General features: G+C 54.2%; 1 protein-coding gene across 4 annotated transcripts; it reads left to right on the top strand.

The window, feature by feature from the left end:
* The first annotated feature begins 385 nt into the window (after positions 1 to 385).
* Positions 386 to 14,443, top strand: FEZ1 (fasciculation and elongation protein zeta 1). Of its 4 annotated transcripts, none has more exons than XM_064470832.1 (10): positions 386 to 486; positions 3,215 to 3,517; positions 7,433 to 7,529; positions 8,452 to 8,538; positions 9,031 to 9,235; positions 11,121 to 11,392; positions 11,767 to 11,847; positions 12,258 to 12,333; positions 12,917 to 12,982; positions 14,275 to 14,443. In XM_064470832.1, the coding sequence occupies exons 2-10, from the start codon at positions 3,243 to 3,245 to the stop codon at positions 14,289 to 14,291; spliced, it is 1,176 nt and encodes a 391-aa protein (XP_064326902.1). In that variant the 5' UTR covers positions 386 to 486; positions 3,215 to 3,242; the 3' UTR covers positions 14,292 to 14,443. The 4 variants fall into 4 exon arrangements, with proteins under 4 accessions (XP_064326902.1, XP_064326905.1, XP_064326904.1 ...); XM_064470835.1 differs by having other exon boundaries at positions 11,121 to 11,248; XM_064470834.1 differs by having other exon boundaries at positions 9,031 to 9,151.
* Positions 14,444 to 15,139: the final 696 nt, after the last annotated feature.

The raw sequence follows: 15,139 nt of genomic DNA on the forward strand, positions 1-15,139 counted from the left end.
GCCGAGACTCAAAAAAACAACAACAAAAAAAGCAGCAACCATGACCCCGTTGCTCTAAAACATGTTTATTTTAAAACAAATAAAGAAACACAAACTTTTTATACTTTTGTGAGGAATAAGATTTTTTTGACCATTAATGAGGTCTTTTGGAGATATTCTTTCCTCTTTATTTCCTCTTTAAGTTTCTATTTATAATGTAAGTAACCCATTGGCACAGACGTGCGTGTGTCTAAATCAACAGCTATAGGGGGCCGGGCGGAGGGGGGGAGGAGCCTTCAACAATATTTATGGGCTCGGAAAAGAGAGTCGGAGACCACCCCCCTGGGAGGGGGAGGAGTGACGTCAGGGCTCGCTTGCCCACGACCTGCATCCGCTTTCCCGGTGACGTCACCCCCTCCCAGCGCGTGCGCACCGAGGCGCCTCCCCTCCCCTCCCCTCCCCGCCCTCGGTGCGGCGCTGCGCTGCGCGGAGGATGCGGGGCCGCAGGTGGGTGCGGGGCTGAAGGGGGGTGTCCGAGCGTCAGGGACGGGGTTGGGGTGCAGCCGCGCGGGGTGCAGGCGGCGGAGGGTGCAAGGGGCGTTGCTGCTGCGTGCGGGGGGTGGGGGGGGCGTTGAGGTGGAGCACGGGGATGGCAGGGGGGTGCGGGCACCCCCGGGGGCGCGTGCAGGGTGTGTAGGGGGGGTGTGCATCGGGAGCGCGCCGCCGCGGTGTGTGGTGGATAATGCATGCATTGCGGGGTGCAGTGGGGGTTTGCTGGCGTGCGGGAGCGGGGGAGGGAGCTTGGGGGTGTATCCGGGGTACGTCTGGGGGCGCCTGCATGGGTGGAGTGTCTGGGTTGGGGGGTTCGCTCCGTATCGGTACATTGTGGGGGGCGGAGGGGCACCCGCATTAAGGGGTGCGCTGGCCGTTACGTTTACGTGCGGGGGGAGGGGATTTCGGGGGTGCAGCATTGGGGTGCAGGCGCCACGGTGCATTGTGGGGGGTGCCCGTGTTGAGGGTAGGGGGGCCGCTGGGCGCTCCCTGCCCTGGGTGTGCTCGGCTGCGCATCAGCATCTGTGCAAGGGCGGGGCGCGCACGCGCTGCGGTGGGGGGAGAGGAGGGCGCAGGGCAAAGGCAGGTGCTTTGGGGGCGTTTTGGGGTGCTCTAGGGGGGTGGAAGCACGGGGGTGCACGCACATGCGGTGCACGGGTGTGTGCATGCACAGAGCTGCATGTACGGGGTTGCGTGCGGGCAGGGGCTGCAGCAGGCGCAGCGCATGCATGCGCAGGTGTGTGCATGCAGCTGGGGGGGTCACATTTGAGGGTGCTCGGGGGGAGGCGTGTGTGAACAGTGCAGGCACGTTGGGGTACATGGCGCACGCTTGATGTGCATGCAGAGGGATGCACGCATGCACAGTGGTGCATGCATGTACAGCTGCATCCTTGCACAGTTTGGGGGGGGTCCATGCATGTGGAGGTGCAGTGCTTGCTTGCACCCCTGTGCACGCACCTACCCCAACACGCATGTACCGTCTGAGCACGCACGCATGTGTGCACCACGCATGCGTGTCCCTTCATCTGCACACACCCCTCGTACACGTGTGCCTCCCTGTGCGTGTGCGCTGCATGCATGCATCGAGCTGCTCGTCTGCAGAGGCGCAGGCAGGCGCAGGGTCTGCACCTGCAGAGCGTGTAGGCATGCATCATGCACAATGTATGTGCATGCGCTCCTTGCGCCCATGCATCATGACGTGTGTGCAGCGTGCACCCTCAAGCACACGCACAGGCATGTGCATACACCCCGTATGTGTGTGGGGGTGCGTGGTGCAGACGTGCGGAGATTCACGCGTACTCAGTGTGGCATGTGTGTGGGGGTGCACGTGTGCATGGTGGGCATGCAGACATGCCACACATGAGTGTGAGAACACATGTGCACGGGCAGCACTGAAAGCCCCAGTCTGGCCAGCTTTTCCCCCAGAAGCTGCAGCGTGTTTCTGCTCTCCTCCCCCTCCCAGGGGAAGCGTGGCCAGAGCTGGGTGAGTGGGTTGGGGCACCTTTGCTGGGCTTACTACTAGGTTACTATTTGCTTCCTATGAGGCTACTGCTGAGATACTACTGGGATAGTCTCAGCAACCTTGAGAGAGAGTAGTGAGATACTATCAAGATACCGCTGAGATACTCTCAGGATACCACTGGGATGCTACTAAGATGCTCTTAGGAGTTTACTAAAATGCTGTCAGGATGCTCTGCAGACCAAGGCACTCCCAGGGTGGCACTAAGATACTTGCAGGATGCTCTGAGGGTGCTACTGGGTTGCCAGAACACTAGTAAGGTACTATCAGGGCACTACCAGGATGCTACCAGGACACTGCTAAGGTAACAGTTACACCACTATTAGGATCCTCTAAGGACACTTCTCATATGTGGTACTCTCAGGGACTAGGATGCTGTTGGGATGCTCCTGATGAAGTAGCAGGATGCTACTACCTGTGCTGGTGCAACATCAGAGCCATGCTGAGCTCTTCAGTAGCTGCTACTAGGATACACGCAGTGTAGCACAAACGTACTGTCAGGATGCTGCCTGGGTACTCCAAAAGGTACCGCTGGGGTACTTTCCCAAGACGATCGAGGCACTGCTGAGATTCCACAAGGCCATAGTAGGATACTACTACGGTAGTATCAGGGTATGATAATACCAGGATATTATCACAGTGCTGCTAAGGTGCTCTCAGGGCAGTACTCATTTCTTAGTAGGATGCTGTCGGGATGCTAGTAGGGTATCAGTAGGATACTTCTGAGATACTACAAGGAGACTAGGAAAGATCATGTAAGATACTTCTGGGATACTATTAGGGCAACATTTAAATTATTGGGGTACTGACACTAGTATGGTACTGTCAGGGCACTACTAAGATAGTGATATACTATAAGGATACTCCTGGTTCAGTAAAAAAGGTAGTGTTATATTTTTTGTAGACTATCAAGGTCACACTAAGATACTTTCGTTGCCACTAATGAAGTACTGCTAGTACAGTGTCCGGATATCAGCATATTTCTATGAAGACAGTACTAAGATGCTGTTGTGATACTAATAGGATACTACAGAGATAACTGTTGGTGGTGTAATAGCCCTGACAGTAGGCTTTCAGCCAGCACGGCAGTGGCAGAGGGGACCAGGAGCCCTGGTGTTGTAACTGGGAGTAACCCGGTGCCTCACGGGCACCCTCTCCCCGCAGCTAAGGTGGCGCATCGGCGTTGAGGAGGATGGAGGCGCCCCTGGTCAGCCTGGAGGAGGAGTTTGAGGAGGGGCCCAGGGACAATGGGGGGACCCCACACTGCACCGCGGACCTGGCGCTGGCTGAGCTCGAGAGCTTCTCAGCCGAGATGATGAGCTTCAAGTCGATGGAGGACCTGGTGCAGGAGTTCGACGAGAAGCTCACCGTCTGCTTCCGCAACTATGATGCTGCCACCGAGGGTCTGGCTCCCGTGCGGGGGTGTCTCCAGGCGCAGGAGGAGGAGGAGCGCCTCCAGGATGAGGAGTGAGTAAGGCCCCCCCCCTCCGCCATTCCTGTGCCTCCTCGCAAAACCTCCCCCCCGCAATGCAGACTGGCTCCCTGCACTGCAGCGTGGTCTTGCAACACAGCAGAGTAACGGTGTAGTAACCTGTGAGTAAGCCCCCTCATGGCCAGTGGGCCTCCTCACACCCTTGTGAGACTTCCCTGGCCAGCTCTGCATTGCGGCATGATCATACATGTCAGGAGTAGTGCTGTAGTATCCTATGAATAAGGACTCTATCAGGGTCTGCATGCTAGCAAGGTATACCCCACGTGCAAATCAGCCGCCTGCATCGCAGCGTAGTCACACAGCATTTTGGAGTAGCTGCGCGGTATCCTATGAGTAGCAGTATAGGATCCTTGAAGTAGCTTTATAGGATCCTGTGAGTAGGCTACCCTTGGGCCCACATGCTTCCTCGCATGGTCATGTGCTATGCCGCTGGTGTGCAGACCAGCCTACCCCAGTGCAGCGCAGTCGTGTACATCAGAGTAGCAGTGTAGTATCCTATGAGTAACACCCCTCTGGAGCCTATTGCACCTACTTGCCTGCTTGCAAGATCTCCACCGCATGCAAATCAGCCCCCTGTGCTGTGGTGTGATCACGCAGCACTTCAGAGTAGCTGTGTAGCATCCTTGGAGTAGCCTCCTACAAGGAGGCACAGCAGGTGCCCCGCGTCACGTTGCAGGGGGACACGGCAGGCTCATGTCAGGAGAGCCCCCTGGGGGGTGAGTGTAAACCTTGAGTAAGGTGTGAATAGAGCATTAAAATCTAAATTTTCATTAAAACCCTTTTTTTTTTGGTAGCAAAATGCCATTTTCCGCAATATTTGTGCGGGGTTTTCCAGTGATGTTTATACATTAACACCTTTCTAATGGATTTTTTTTTTGTGGTTTAATTGGGATTATTCCCCAGGCTACAATTCCTAATACTCATTTTTTCACTGCGCAAACCGGTTGTTTTCAACCCAAAGGCCCCCAAACCTGTTTGTTTTAGGCAGGGGGGGTTCCCACCACAATCCACTGAGGCCGAATTGATTTTCATAATCGCCCAAACTGATGGTTTTTTCAGAGAAAAAGCCATGATGGCCCAGTACCAGAGCGCCGCGCTGTCGCCGGCAGCTGCCTCACGGCGCCGCTTTGTGCTGCTTATTGTGTCTTTGTGGGTCAGTTTGGGCAAAACAGGGCTTTTTTTTTTTTTATCTCCCTCTTGAATAAGCCCTGTGTGCACGGGTGGGGGATGGGCTGGGGCCTTAAAAATGCTGAATTTTCCTAATTATTAACCAATTCTTGCCCTAATTAACCCAGAAATCTGCTGCTTGCCTGACCCTGCAGGGTGCTGGCCCTTTAAGAGCAGAAAAAAAAAAGGGCAAATTTTGGGGGATAATCATTTACCTTTTATCTGCTGTATTTTTGTTAAAAATAGGAACGTGGGGTCTTTTCGACGTGCACATTTTTGTGCATTAATTTGTGAAATAGGCAATTTAGGGGGGAATTAAGATCAGGGGAGGTGGGAGATGAGGTAAACTGAGCGGTTGTGGGGCTGGGGAGGGGCAGGCGGTTTGGGGACGGTTTAGAGGGAATCGGGCTGTGCGTGGGCATGGTGCCGTATCGGAGCGAAAATGCCGTTTGTGGTGGGGAAATCTGTGGGTTTGCCTTAATTGGGGAGAAATTTTCTAATCTCATTGTGTGCCTTTTTCCTCATTTTTGGCCTTTGTCCCCATTTTTGACCTTTTTCCCAGCATCACCACTTCCCAGCTCTTTTCTCTTGTTTTCCCCATTTTTCCTCTTTCTCCCTCTTTTCTCCCTTTTTTGCCACTTTTTAACCTTTTCCCCATTTTCCCTCATTCCCCCATTTTTCTCACATCTTCTCTTTTTCCCCATTTCCCCTATTTCCCCCCATTTTTTCCTTTTCCCCTCTTCTACCCCTTTTCCTTCTTTCCCATCCCCAATTTTCCCATCTTTCCCTTTCTCCCCCTTTTTCCCCCTTTTCCCCATTTTTCCTTCTTTTCCTCTTTCTTATTTTTTCTTCCATTTCCCCTCTTTTGCCCCCATTTTCCCCTTTTTGCCCTTTTTCCATCTTCTTCTTTACAGCTTTTTTCTCCTCTTATGTTTTCCCTCTTCCCCCATGTTTTTCCCTTCCCTCTTTTTCCCTTCCCCCCTTTTCCCCTTTTTCCCTGTTTTTCACCTCTTTTCACCTTTTTTCACCTCTTCTCACATCTCTTCACTTTTTTCTCATTTTTTTTACACTTGTTCACACTTTTTCCCTTTTTTAGTCCCCTTCCCCCCTCCTTTTTTTCCCCCCTTTTTTCCCATTTCCCCCTCCCCTCCCCCATGCACCTTTTCTGGGGTGAAATTGGGCAAAATTGGTCCAAGGGAGAATCGGGCACCCCTAGTAGTGGTGCAGAGGAGGCTTTAGGGGAATTCAGGACAATTTGGTGGGGGGGTCGGTGCATTTTGGGGCATCAGGGCCATGTTTTGGGGTGGTTTGGGGCAGTTTTGGGTTGGTTTCCAGGTATTTCAGGGCTGTGTGTTGGGGGTGGCATTTCAGGGTATTTGGGGGGGGGGGGGGGTTGGGGGTTTCAGGGCATCACAGCTGGGTTTTGGGGGTTTCAGGGTGTTTTGGGAGGTATTTCAGGGCAGCATATTTTGGTGTTTCAGGGCAGTTTTGGGGGTATTTCAGGGTAGTTTTAGGGTGTTCCAGGGCTGTTTCAAGGTGACAATTTGGGGTGTTTCAGGGTGGCATTTTGGGGTGTTGTGACTGCATTTTGGGGCATTTCAGCATGTTCCAAGGCTGCATTTGGGGAAGTTTAGAGGCATTTTAGGCGTTGCAGAATCATTTTGGAGTATTGGGCAATTTGGGGGTGTACTGGAGCATCACAGTGGCGTTTTGGGGTGTTTCTTTGGGGTATCAGGGCAGCCTTTTGAGGCATTTTAGGGTGTTTCTGCGCAGTGCTTCAGGACAGCATTTTGGGGTCTTTCACAGTGGTGTTTTGGGGTGTCAGGGCAGTATTTCGGAGTGTTTGAGAGCTTTTTGGGGTGGTGTTTTTGAGGCATCATTTTGAGATGTTTCAGGGTGTTCTGGGGCAGCATTTTGGGGCACTGTTTCCAGGGAAGCGTTTTAGGGTATTTCTGCATGTTCAAAGGTGGCATTTTGGGATGTTTTGTGGCACTTCAGAGTATTGGGGGTTTTTTTGGGGGGTGGGGGGTGGTTTGGACCATTTCAGGGTGGCATTTTGGAGCAATGTGGCTTTTGGGGTCATTTTTAGGTGTTTCAGGATGGCATTTTGGGGCATTTCAGGGCATTTTTGAGCTTTGGGACCTTCAGGGACATTTTGCGGTGTTTCAGAAGAATATTTTGGGACATTCTGAGGTGTTCCAGGGCAGCATTTTGAGGTGTTTTGGGGCCTTTTGGAGATTCCTGGGGCTTTGGGGCAGTGTTTTAGGGTGGCATTTTGGGGTGTTTCTGGGGCTTTGGGGGCATTTCAGGCTGTTTTGGGGCATTTCAGGACATTGTGGTGATGTTTTGGGTGGCATTTTGCAGCATTTCAGAGTGGTGTTTTAGGGGAATCTGAGGACATTGCAGTGGCCTTTTTGGGTTACTTTGATGGCAATCGCAAGTGCTGGGGCAGAATTTTGGGGTACTTTGGGGTCTTTCAGGGCAGTGTTTCATTATATTTTGAGAAGCTTTGGAGTCTTCTAGGGCAGCATTTGGGGTGTTTTGGGATATTTCAGGCATCTCTGTGGCGTTTGGGGATTTTTCCAGGCAGTATTTGGGGACGTTTCTGGGGCTGCATTTTGGGGCGGGGGGGGGTGGGTTGAGGCACTTTGGCATACTGTTTTGAGACGTCTTTCTGGGAGGCAACATTTTGGGATTGCCACTCACCACCCACCTCCCTGCAGGGTCTGGGATGCTCTCACCGACGGCTTTGCCCCCCGGGGCTCCCCCCAGCCCTGGCTGCTCCCCGGGGCTGAGGCCCCCGACGGCACTGACCCCCAGGTACGGCTGCAGCCCCCACCTTGGCTCCCCAAAACCCCCCGTCCCTGCATGACTCCCTGGTGATGCTTGACAGCTGTCAATCAGCCCCAAGGCTCAGTGACCATCAGGGTACTGTAAACTAATGGTATTTTTAAGGTGCCCCAGCACCAACCCAGTGGGTGTCCAATTTTAGGAGGAAAACAGACTAAAAGAGGCAAAATTGGTTTGGCAATGTGGTTTTTGCCAATTTGCCCCCAAGCCAGGGGTGAAGTGGTGTCTTTTTGGGGGTAGAAAATAGTGTTTTCATTGTCGTAGTGAGTTCATGCTGTGAAGGCACCTGGGGTTGTAGGAGGGCTGCAAAGATGCCCCAAAATCCATTTAATTTAAGCCGTTTGAACACTACACAGCCTGGTGCTAAAGGGGAAGAAGAAGGTAAATTTCTTGGGTTATTTTCTGCTAAAAAGGTCAAATAACCTGTGAAAGGTGGTAAAAAAAAGAAGATGCCTCCCCATCCAACATCTCCATCCATCACCTCCCCATCCAGCATTCCCCTCTGACATCTCCCCATCTAATGTCCCCATCCAATGTCTCCATCTGACCTCTTCCCCACTGAGCTTCACCATCCGTTGTCTCCCCATCCAGCATTCCCGAATCTCCATCCAGCATCTCCCACATCTCCCCATCCAGTGTCACCGTCCAATCTATAATTAAAACATCCCTCCATCCAACATCTCCATCGAATGTACCTGTACTTCTCCCCGTCCAACGTCTTCCCCGTCCAACGTCTTCCCCATCTGATGTCTCCATGCAATGCCCCCGTGCAAGCCGCCCCGTGCAGCGCGTCCCCTGGAGCTGCGGTTCCCTGGTGGCTCTCCCTGAGCCAGGGCCGTGTGTCCATGCTGGGGCCATGCCACCGCGGCCGCCCAGCCTGTGTCTCCCGCAGCTATGCGAGAAGGAGGAGGAGGAGCTCACCGAGAAGAGCGAGCAAGACTCGGGCATCAATGAGGAGCCGCTGCTGACGGCTGAGCAGGTACCTGTGGCCCCTGTGGGCATCCAAACCCCTGCGTGTCCCCCAAAAGCTAGGCTTTATCCCCCCAGCAGGGCCTCAGCCTGCCCCAGCCCCATGGCCATGTGCTGGAAGCACAAAAAAAGGACCAGATCCCGTCTTGGAATGTGAGATGTGGGGTGTGGGATAGAGATTTGGATGCAGGCGGAGGTCCAGGTTGTGGGTGCTGATGTGGGCTTTGGGTGCAGACGGGAACATGGGGCGCGGGTGCTGGGTACAAATGCAAATGCGGAGGCAGGATGCGGCTGCGGGGTGCAGGGTGTGGATGCTGGATGCAGGTGCAAGTATAGGATGGGGGTGCAAGTGGAGGATGCAGGACGAAGGGAGCAGGTTGCAGGCATGGGTGCAGGGCGTGGATGCAGGGTGCAGGTGTGGTATGTAGCTGTGGGGTGCTGGGCGAGGATGCAAGATGGAGGTAGGGTGCAGGTGCAGATGGAGGACACTGGTGCCTTGCAGGTCATCGAGGAGCTGGAGGAGCTGATGCAGAGTTCGCCCGACCCCGAGGCCGACCCTGAGGGTGATGAGGACGAGGAGGAAGAGGAGGAGGAGGAAACCGAGGCCGACGCTGAAGGCAAAGGTGGTGGTGGGGGCATGGAGCCCATCCTTCTGCATGAGCTGCGTGCTTTCTCCCCTGCCTTCAACAACAACTGCTCCCATGAAGGTACGGCCAGCAAAATCTGGGCCAGGCAATTTTTGGGGGCAATTCCAACCAAACTGGACAACTGAGTCTCTCCAGGCTTCAGGGCTTCCCTGTCCCAGTGTCTACACACAGTTTGGCCAGGAGGTGGCTCTTCAGCAAAAAAACGAAGCCCACGTGGGTGTTGCTTTTTAGTATTGCTTTAAAGGCACCCGGGGTTCCGCCAAGAGTGCCCTGCATTTTGCAAAGTGCATCATGCATCGCACCGAATGCGTTGCGCTGAACATGTCGCACCTTTCCCTGAAGCGCTCAGCGTTTTGCAGAATGCACCATGCCGTTCAATAAACGTGCCATGCCTGGTGTCAGCGGTGCTGTGCGCCGCCCTTCCTCTGCGTGCGCTGAGCTCCTGGCCACGCTTGCCGTGCATTTTGCAGAACCACCTGGCGTGCCCTGCGTTTTGCTGGGCGTTTCAGGAAATGCGTTTTCTTGACAGCACCGTGCCCACAACTGAACGCGCCCGGTGCTTCGCTGAGCTGTGCGTGGTGCACGTTCCTGACTGTACTGCGCATTCTGCTGAGCGTTTCGCTCCTCTGAATGCACCACGTGCCACAATGCTCTGTGCACCATGCATTTTCCTAAAAATGTGGAAAATATGGTGCTTTTCGCTAATTGCGTTATGCATTTCCCCAGGAATACTGTGCATGCTGCTAAGCACACCGTGCAGCATGCATTTAACTGATTGCACCGAGCAGCACGTGGTGCATTTCTCTACATGCAGTGTGCGCGTGCTGATAAATGCACCGTGCTCCAGGCTTCTCACGAACGGCACAGTGCACGTCACCGATTGCCCCAGGCGTTCTACTGATCGCTCTGCGCATTTCCCTAATTGCACAGCGTGTTTCATTTATTGCACCGTGTGTGTCACCAATTGCACCAGGCAGTTCTGTAATTGCTCTGGGCCTTCTATTTATGACACTGGGCATTTTGGTACTTGCACAATGTATTTATTTATTGGTGGTCCAATAAATGCACCGTGCCCCTCATTAATCACGTGATGCATTTTAACAGTTTCGGTGTGCCTTTCACTAATTGCACTGTGCATTTCATTAATTGCCCTGGGAATTTCACTAAAAGATGGGTGTGTTTACTTGCACCGTGCATGTCACTAATTGCCCAGGCATGTCACTAACTCCCCTGGATGTGCCAGTAATTGCATTGTGCATATCACTAATTGCACCAGGTGTGTTACTAATTGCACTGGGCATGTCACTGATTGCATTAGGTGTTTCGCTCATGCACGATCCATTTCACTGGTTGTTCCAGGCAGGTCACTAATTATATCAGGCATTTTACTAATTGCACTGGGAATGATGCTAACTGCACCAGGAATGTCACCGTTTGTACTCTGCGTTTCACGAATTGCACCGGGCATCCCACTAATTGCACCAGGCGTGTCCCAAGTTGCAGCGCACGTTGCACTTCCCGCACAGAGCGCCTCGCCTGTTGCGCTGGGCAGCCCACGAGTCGCCCTGTGCATCATAATAATTGTAGCGTGCATCTCACCAACCGCACGAAGCGTTTTGGAAATCACAGAGTGCCTTTCCCTAATTGCACCCGGCACATCAGTGAATGCACCGGGCATGTAACTGGATGCAACAGGCGTTTCAGTAATGGCTCCAGGAGTATGACTAGTCGCACTAGGCATTTCACTAGTTGCACTGTGCATTGCAGGTTTTGCACTGTTTCATTTATTGCACTGTGCATGGGATTTATTGCACCAGGCGTTTCACCAATTGCACCAGGCAGCCTATTAATCGCCCCTTGCATCTTAGCAATTGCACCGTGCACGTCTCTAACGACACGGTGCATCTCCCTGTGGGCGCGTGCCCGTCTCTGCCCGCCGCGGCAGGGCTGGGGCGGCTGTCGGCGCGGGAGCTGGCGGCGGCAGCGGGGCGCGCGGAGGCAGCGAGCCGGGCGCTGTCGGCGGAGCTGGTGGCGCAGCTGGCGCGGCGGGACGAGCTGGCCTTCGAGAAGGAGGTGAAGACGGCATTCATCGGGGCGCTGCTGGCGGTGCAGGGGGAGCAGCGGGAGCAGCGGGAGGCCGCCCGTCGCCGCCGTCGTGACAGGGGGCTGAGCCTGCAAGGGGGGCATCCTGAGCGTGGGAACCACATGCCCCGGAAGGTGGGGGAGGCTGCGGCCATGGGGACAGGGAGTGGGGGGACAACAGAGGGAATGGGGGGACTTGGAATGGTGGGAGAGGAGATAGGGGTATGGGGGCTGCAGGGACAGGGTGACGTGGGGCAGGGGGATGAGGGGTGGCGGGACGGGGATGCGGGATCGGGATGGGACGTGGGACACAGGGCAGGGGATGAGGGGTGGGGGATGGGATGGGACAGGGGGACATGGGATGGGGACATGGGGCAGGGGGATGAGGGGTGGGGGGACGGGGATGTCAGGGACGTGGGTGGGAGTCGGGGAGATGTCGGTGCCAAGGGAGGTGTCACAGGCGATGTCCGTGTCCCTGGGAGGTGACAGGGCGACACATGTGTCCCCAGCGCTTCAGCATGGAGGGCATCTCCAGCATCCTACACTCAGGCCTGCGCCAGACCTTCAGCCCCACCACCAATGAGAAGCAGGTGCCTTCCCCCCCCGCCCCAAAGTGCCAGATATGTCCATTCCCCCCCTACACTGTGCACCCCTTTCCCCTGCATCCCCCAAAACCCCTTTTTAAATATTCTTCAATCATACAGCCCCACTCCATCCCATACACCCCCTAATCCATCTTGGAAAAGTCACCATTTTTCAGCCAAAAAAAATCCTCCCTAAGCAGGGGGTTTGCGTTTGGGCAGGTTTTGCAGCATGCAATTAATTCAATACCCCCCCCCCCCAAATACCTGCAAATCAAATACAAGTGCAGGAAAAATCAGAGACGTATTCTGCTTTTGCACCGGTTTAGGGTGTTTTGTCTCAAGGCGGTACAAAATACAGGCAGGTTTGTGCCATCTGGGTGTTTTTGGGGTGGGTTTTGTTTTTTTTTAATTTGCAGTACCTGAACACGGTGATTCCCTACGAGAAGAAGGGGTCACCGCCCTCCGTCGAGGACCTGCAAATGCTCACTAACAGTGAGTATTCATTCCTGCCTGTTTTTGGGACATAACTGGCCTTATTGCATCGCCGCGGCATGGCAGACGTGGGACGCAAGTGCACGTTTCGCACTGCTGCAGGGGCTGTGATGTGGGTGCATCAGTGCAACGCAGCCAGTTTGGGGTGCAGTCCCCTTTGGGGTGGGTTGTTTGGGTTTTTTGCGTCGTTGCAGCATGAGCAATTTGAGGTGCAATTGCCCGTCTTGCATCATTACAATGAAGCCCATTTGCAGGGGTGGGGAAAGACCCACTTTGCAGCACGGCAGCGCAGCTAGTTTGGGGTGTGATTGCCTGTTTTGCAGCACCGCAACACAGCTGATTTTGCAGCACTCCCATTTTTGCACCACAAACCGGTGCCGATTTGGGGTAAAACACCCATTCTGCATTGCCACGGACTGTCTGGTCAGGGGTAAAAGCACTTGTTTTGGTTGCTCTCAGGCCTGGTGCATTGTGGGAAACTCTGGCAGTGTCTCTGTGGTGACTGTGGGGCTGGTTTGGGGGGGGGGGAGGGAACATTTGGGGGGCTGCGGGGCTGGGTTCACAGCTCTGTTCCCACTCACAGTCCTGTTTGCCATGAAGGAGGGGAACGAGAAGGTGCCCACGCTGCTCACGGACTACATCCTCAAAGGTACCTGCTTGCTCCATGCATCCCCCATGCCATCCATCCCTGCAGCCCTTGTGCCTCCGTGCATCCACCATGGATCCATTCTGCATTCTTGTGTGTCTCCCTTGCGTCCTTCATGCACCTCCTGCACATCCCTGTGCATCTTGTGTCCATCCCTCATGCATCCTTCATGCACCTCTGTGAATCCCTTCTGCATCGCCGGTGCATCCTTCAAGCGCTCTCTGAAGCCCAGGTACATCTCCTATGCATCCCTCAAGGACCTCACGCACCTTCATAGATCATTGTGCATCCTCCTTGCACCTTCCTTGCACCCATCTGCTTCCTTCATGCAGCTTCATGAACCCCTGTGCACCCCCTTTCACCCCTCATGCATCATCGTGGATCCCTCAAGCATCCCCCCATTCATCCTCCATGCATCTCCTGGGCACCCGTCGAGCATCACTGAGGCATGCTTGTGCATTCCTGTGCATCTCCCACACAGCTCTTGTGCATCTCTTGTGCAGCCTCCTGCATCCTTGTGCATACCTCGTGCACCAATCTTGCACATTCCTTGAGTATCCCTTTCGTGGTCCTCCTGCACCCTCCGGGCACCCCATTTGCAGCCATTGGGCAGCCTCATGGAGCATTCATGCATGCTTGTGCATCCTTATGTGCCTACCCACCCTTGTGCTCAGCCATGCATCCTTTCTGCATGCTCATGTGTGCACGCTCCTGCACCCTTGCACACCCCCGTGTATCCCCACACAACCCCCGTGCGGGCTTGTGCACCCTCATGCATCACTGTGCACCTTTGCACACCCTCGTGCATCCAAGTGCAAGCCTGCGCATCCTTATGCATCATAGTGTCTGCTCATGCATCCTCATGCATGCTTGTACATCCCCCTGCGCGTTCATGCATCATCCTCATGCATCATTGAATAGCCTCGTGCATCCCTGTGCACACTCGGGCATCGTGCATCCCCGTGCACCCTTGTGGAGCACCTTGTTTCCCTGTGCATGGTTGTATGTCATTGTGCATCCTCATACATCCCTGTGCACGCTCGTATATCATTGTGCACCCCCACGCACACTTGTGGAGCACGGTGCATCCCTCTGCAGCATCCTCATGTATCCCTGTGCGTGCTTATGCGTCCCTGTGCACGCTCACGGAGCATCCCGCATCCCCATGCAAGCCTGTGCATCCCCGTGCACCCTTGCACAGCATCGTGCATCCCTGTGCACCCTTATGCACCCCTGTACATCCCTGGTGCACCCGTGTGTGCGCCGGTGCACACCCACGACCTCTCTCTTTGCAGTGCTCTGCCCGACCTGATGCGGCGCTGCCCTCGCGCCCCCACCCCACCCCGGCGCCCCCCCAAAACGGGGCCAAACCGGAGGAAAATGGGTCGCCTGCAGCCCCCCCCGCCCCCCCACTCCCCCCACCTTTGCACAGCTGGGAAATAAAGAATTCGTTTCATTAATTAAGCAACCGGCCTCCGGTGTCTTCATCCCCTGCTCGCGACGTTGTTTTGCAACTTTTCAATAGAAAAAAAAATGCACTTTTTTTGTTTTGGCAGAAAATACGATTAAGGAAATTTTGCTGCAATGCTCATGAATATTCAGCACTTCATAAAGTATGCAAATCTATGGCTAAGGAGCTGCTGGGCGCTCAGCCCACTGCAGTGCCGCAGGCAGCTGCCGTGACCGGAGGGGCAAAATTCAGCTGTAAATTCCGTTTTGAGGGTATTTTTCCCATTTTCTGCTAAAAATTGTGCAAAAATCACCCTCCCCCGCCCACCCCACCCCACCCCCACCCCGAAAATCAACCCATTAATTAGCAGTGGCTCATGGCGAGGGGGGGGGTGCGTCCGTTTTGGGGAGAACTGCTAAGTTTTAGGGTTTGTCACCCCTTTTGGGTGACAGTCCTTAATTTGCGGGTGATTGCTCATTTTTGGAGAGTCATTTTGGGGACAAATTCAGTCATTTGCAGGGAAGTCACTTATTTGGGGGAGATTTACTCATTTTCGGGAGGATTGCTGGTTTGGGAGAGCATCATTTTGGGGGAACATCACTCATTTTGGGGAGTATTGCTCATTTTGGGGGAAACATTTTGGGGAGCGTCACAGTTTTGAGAAGATCAATCATTTTTGGGGCACTGCTCCAAAAAAAAAGACTAGTTTT

The sequence above is a fragment of the Phalacrocorax carbo genome, chromosome 21, assembly GCF_963921805.1.
Source record: "Phalacrocorax carbo chromosome 21, bPhaCar2.1, whole genome shotgun sequence".
Lineage (NCBI taxonomy): Eukaryota > Metazoa > Chordata > Aves > Suliformes > Phalacrocoracidae > Phalacrocorax > Phalacrocorax carbo.

What these genes read in the sequence shown, in the direction of transcription:
- FEZ1 (XM_064470832.1), top strand. Translation starts at nt 3,243, where the DNA reads ATGGAGGCGCCCCTGGTCAGCCTGGAGGAGGAGTTTGAGGAGGGGCCC. An exon ending in CCACCACCAATGAGAAGCAG is followed by an intron (nt 11,848 to 12,257) that starts GTGCCTTCCCCC and finishes TTTAATTTGCAG; the next exon opens with TACCTGAACACGGTGATTCC. An exon ending in CCTGCAAATGCTCACTAACA is followed by an intron (nt 12,334 to 12,916) that starts GTGAGTATTCAT and finishes TCCCACTCACAG; the next exon opens with TCCTGTTTGCCATGAAGGAG.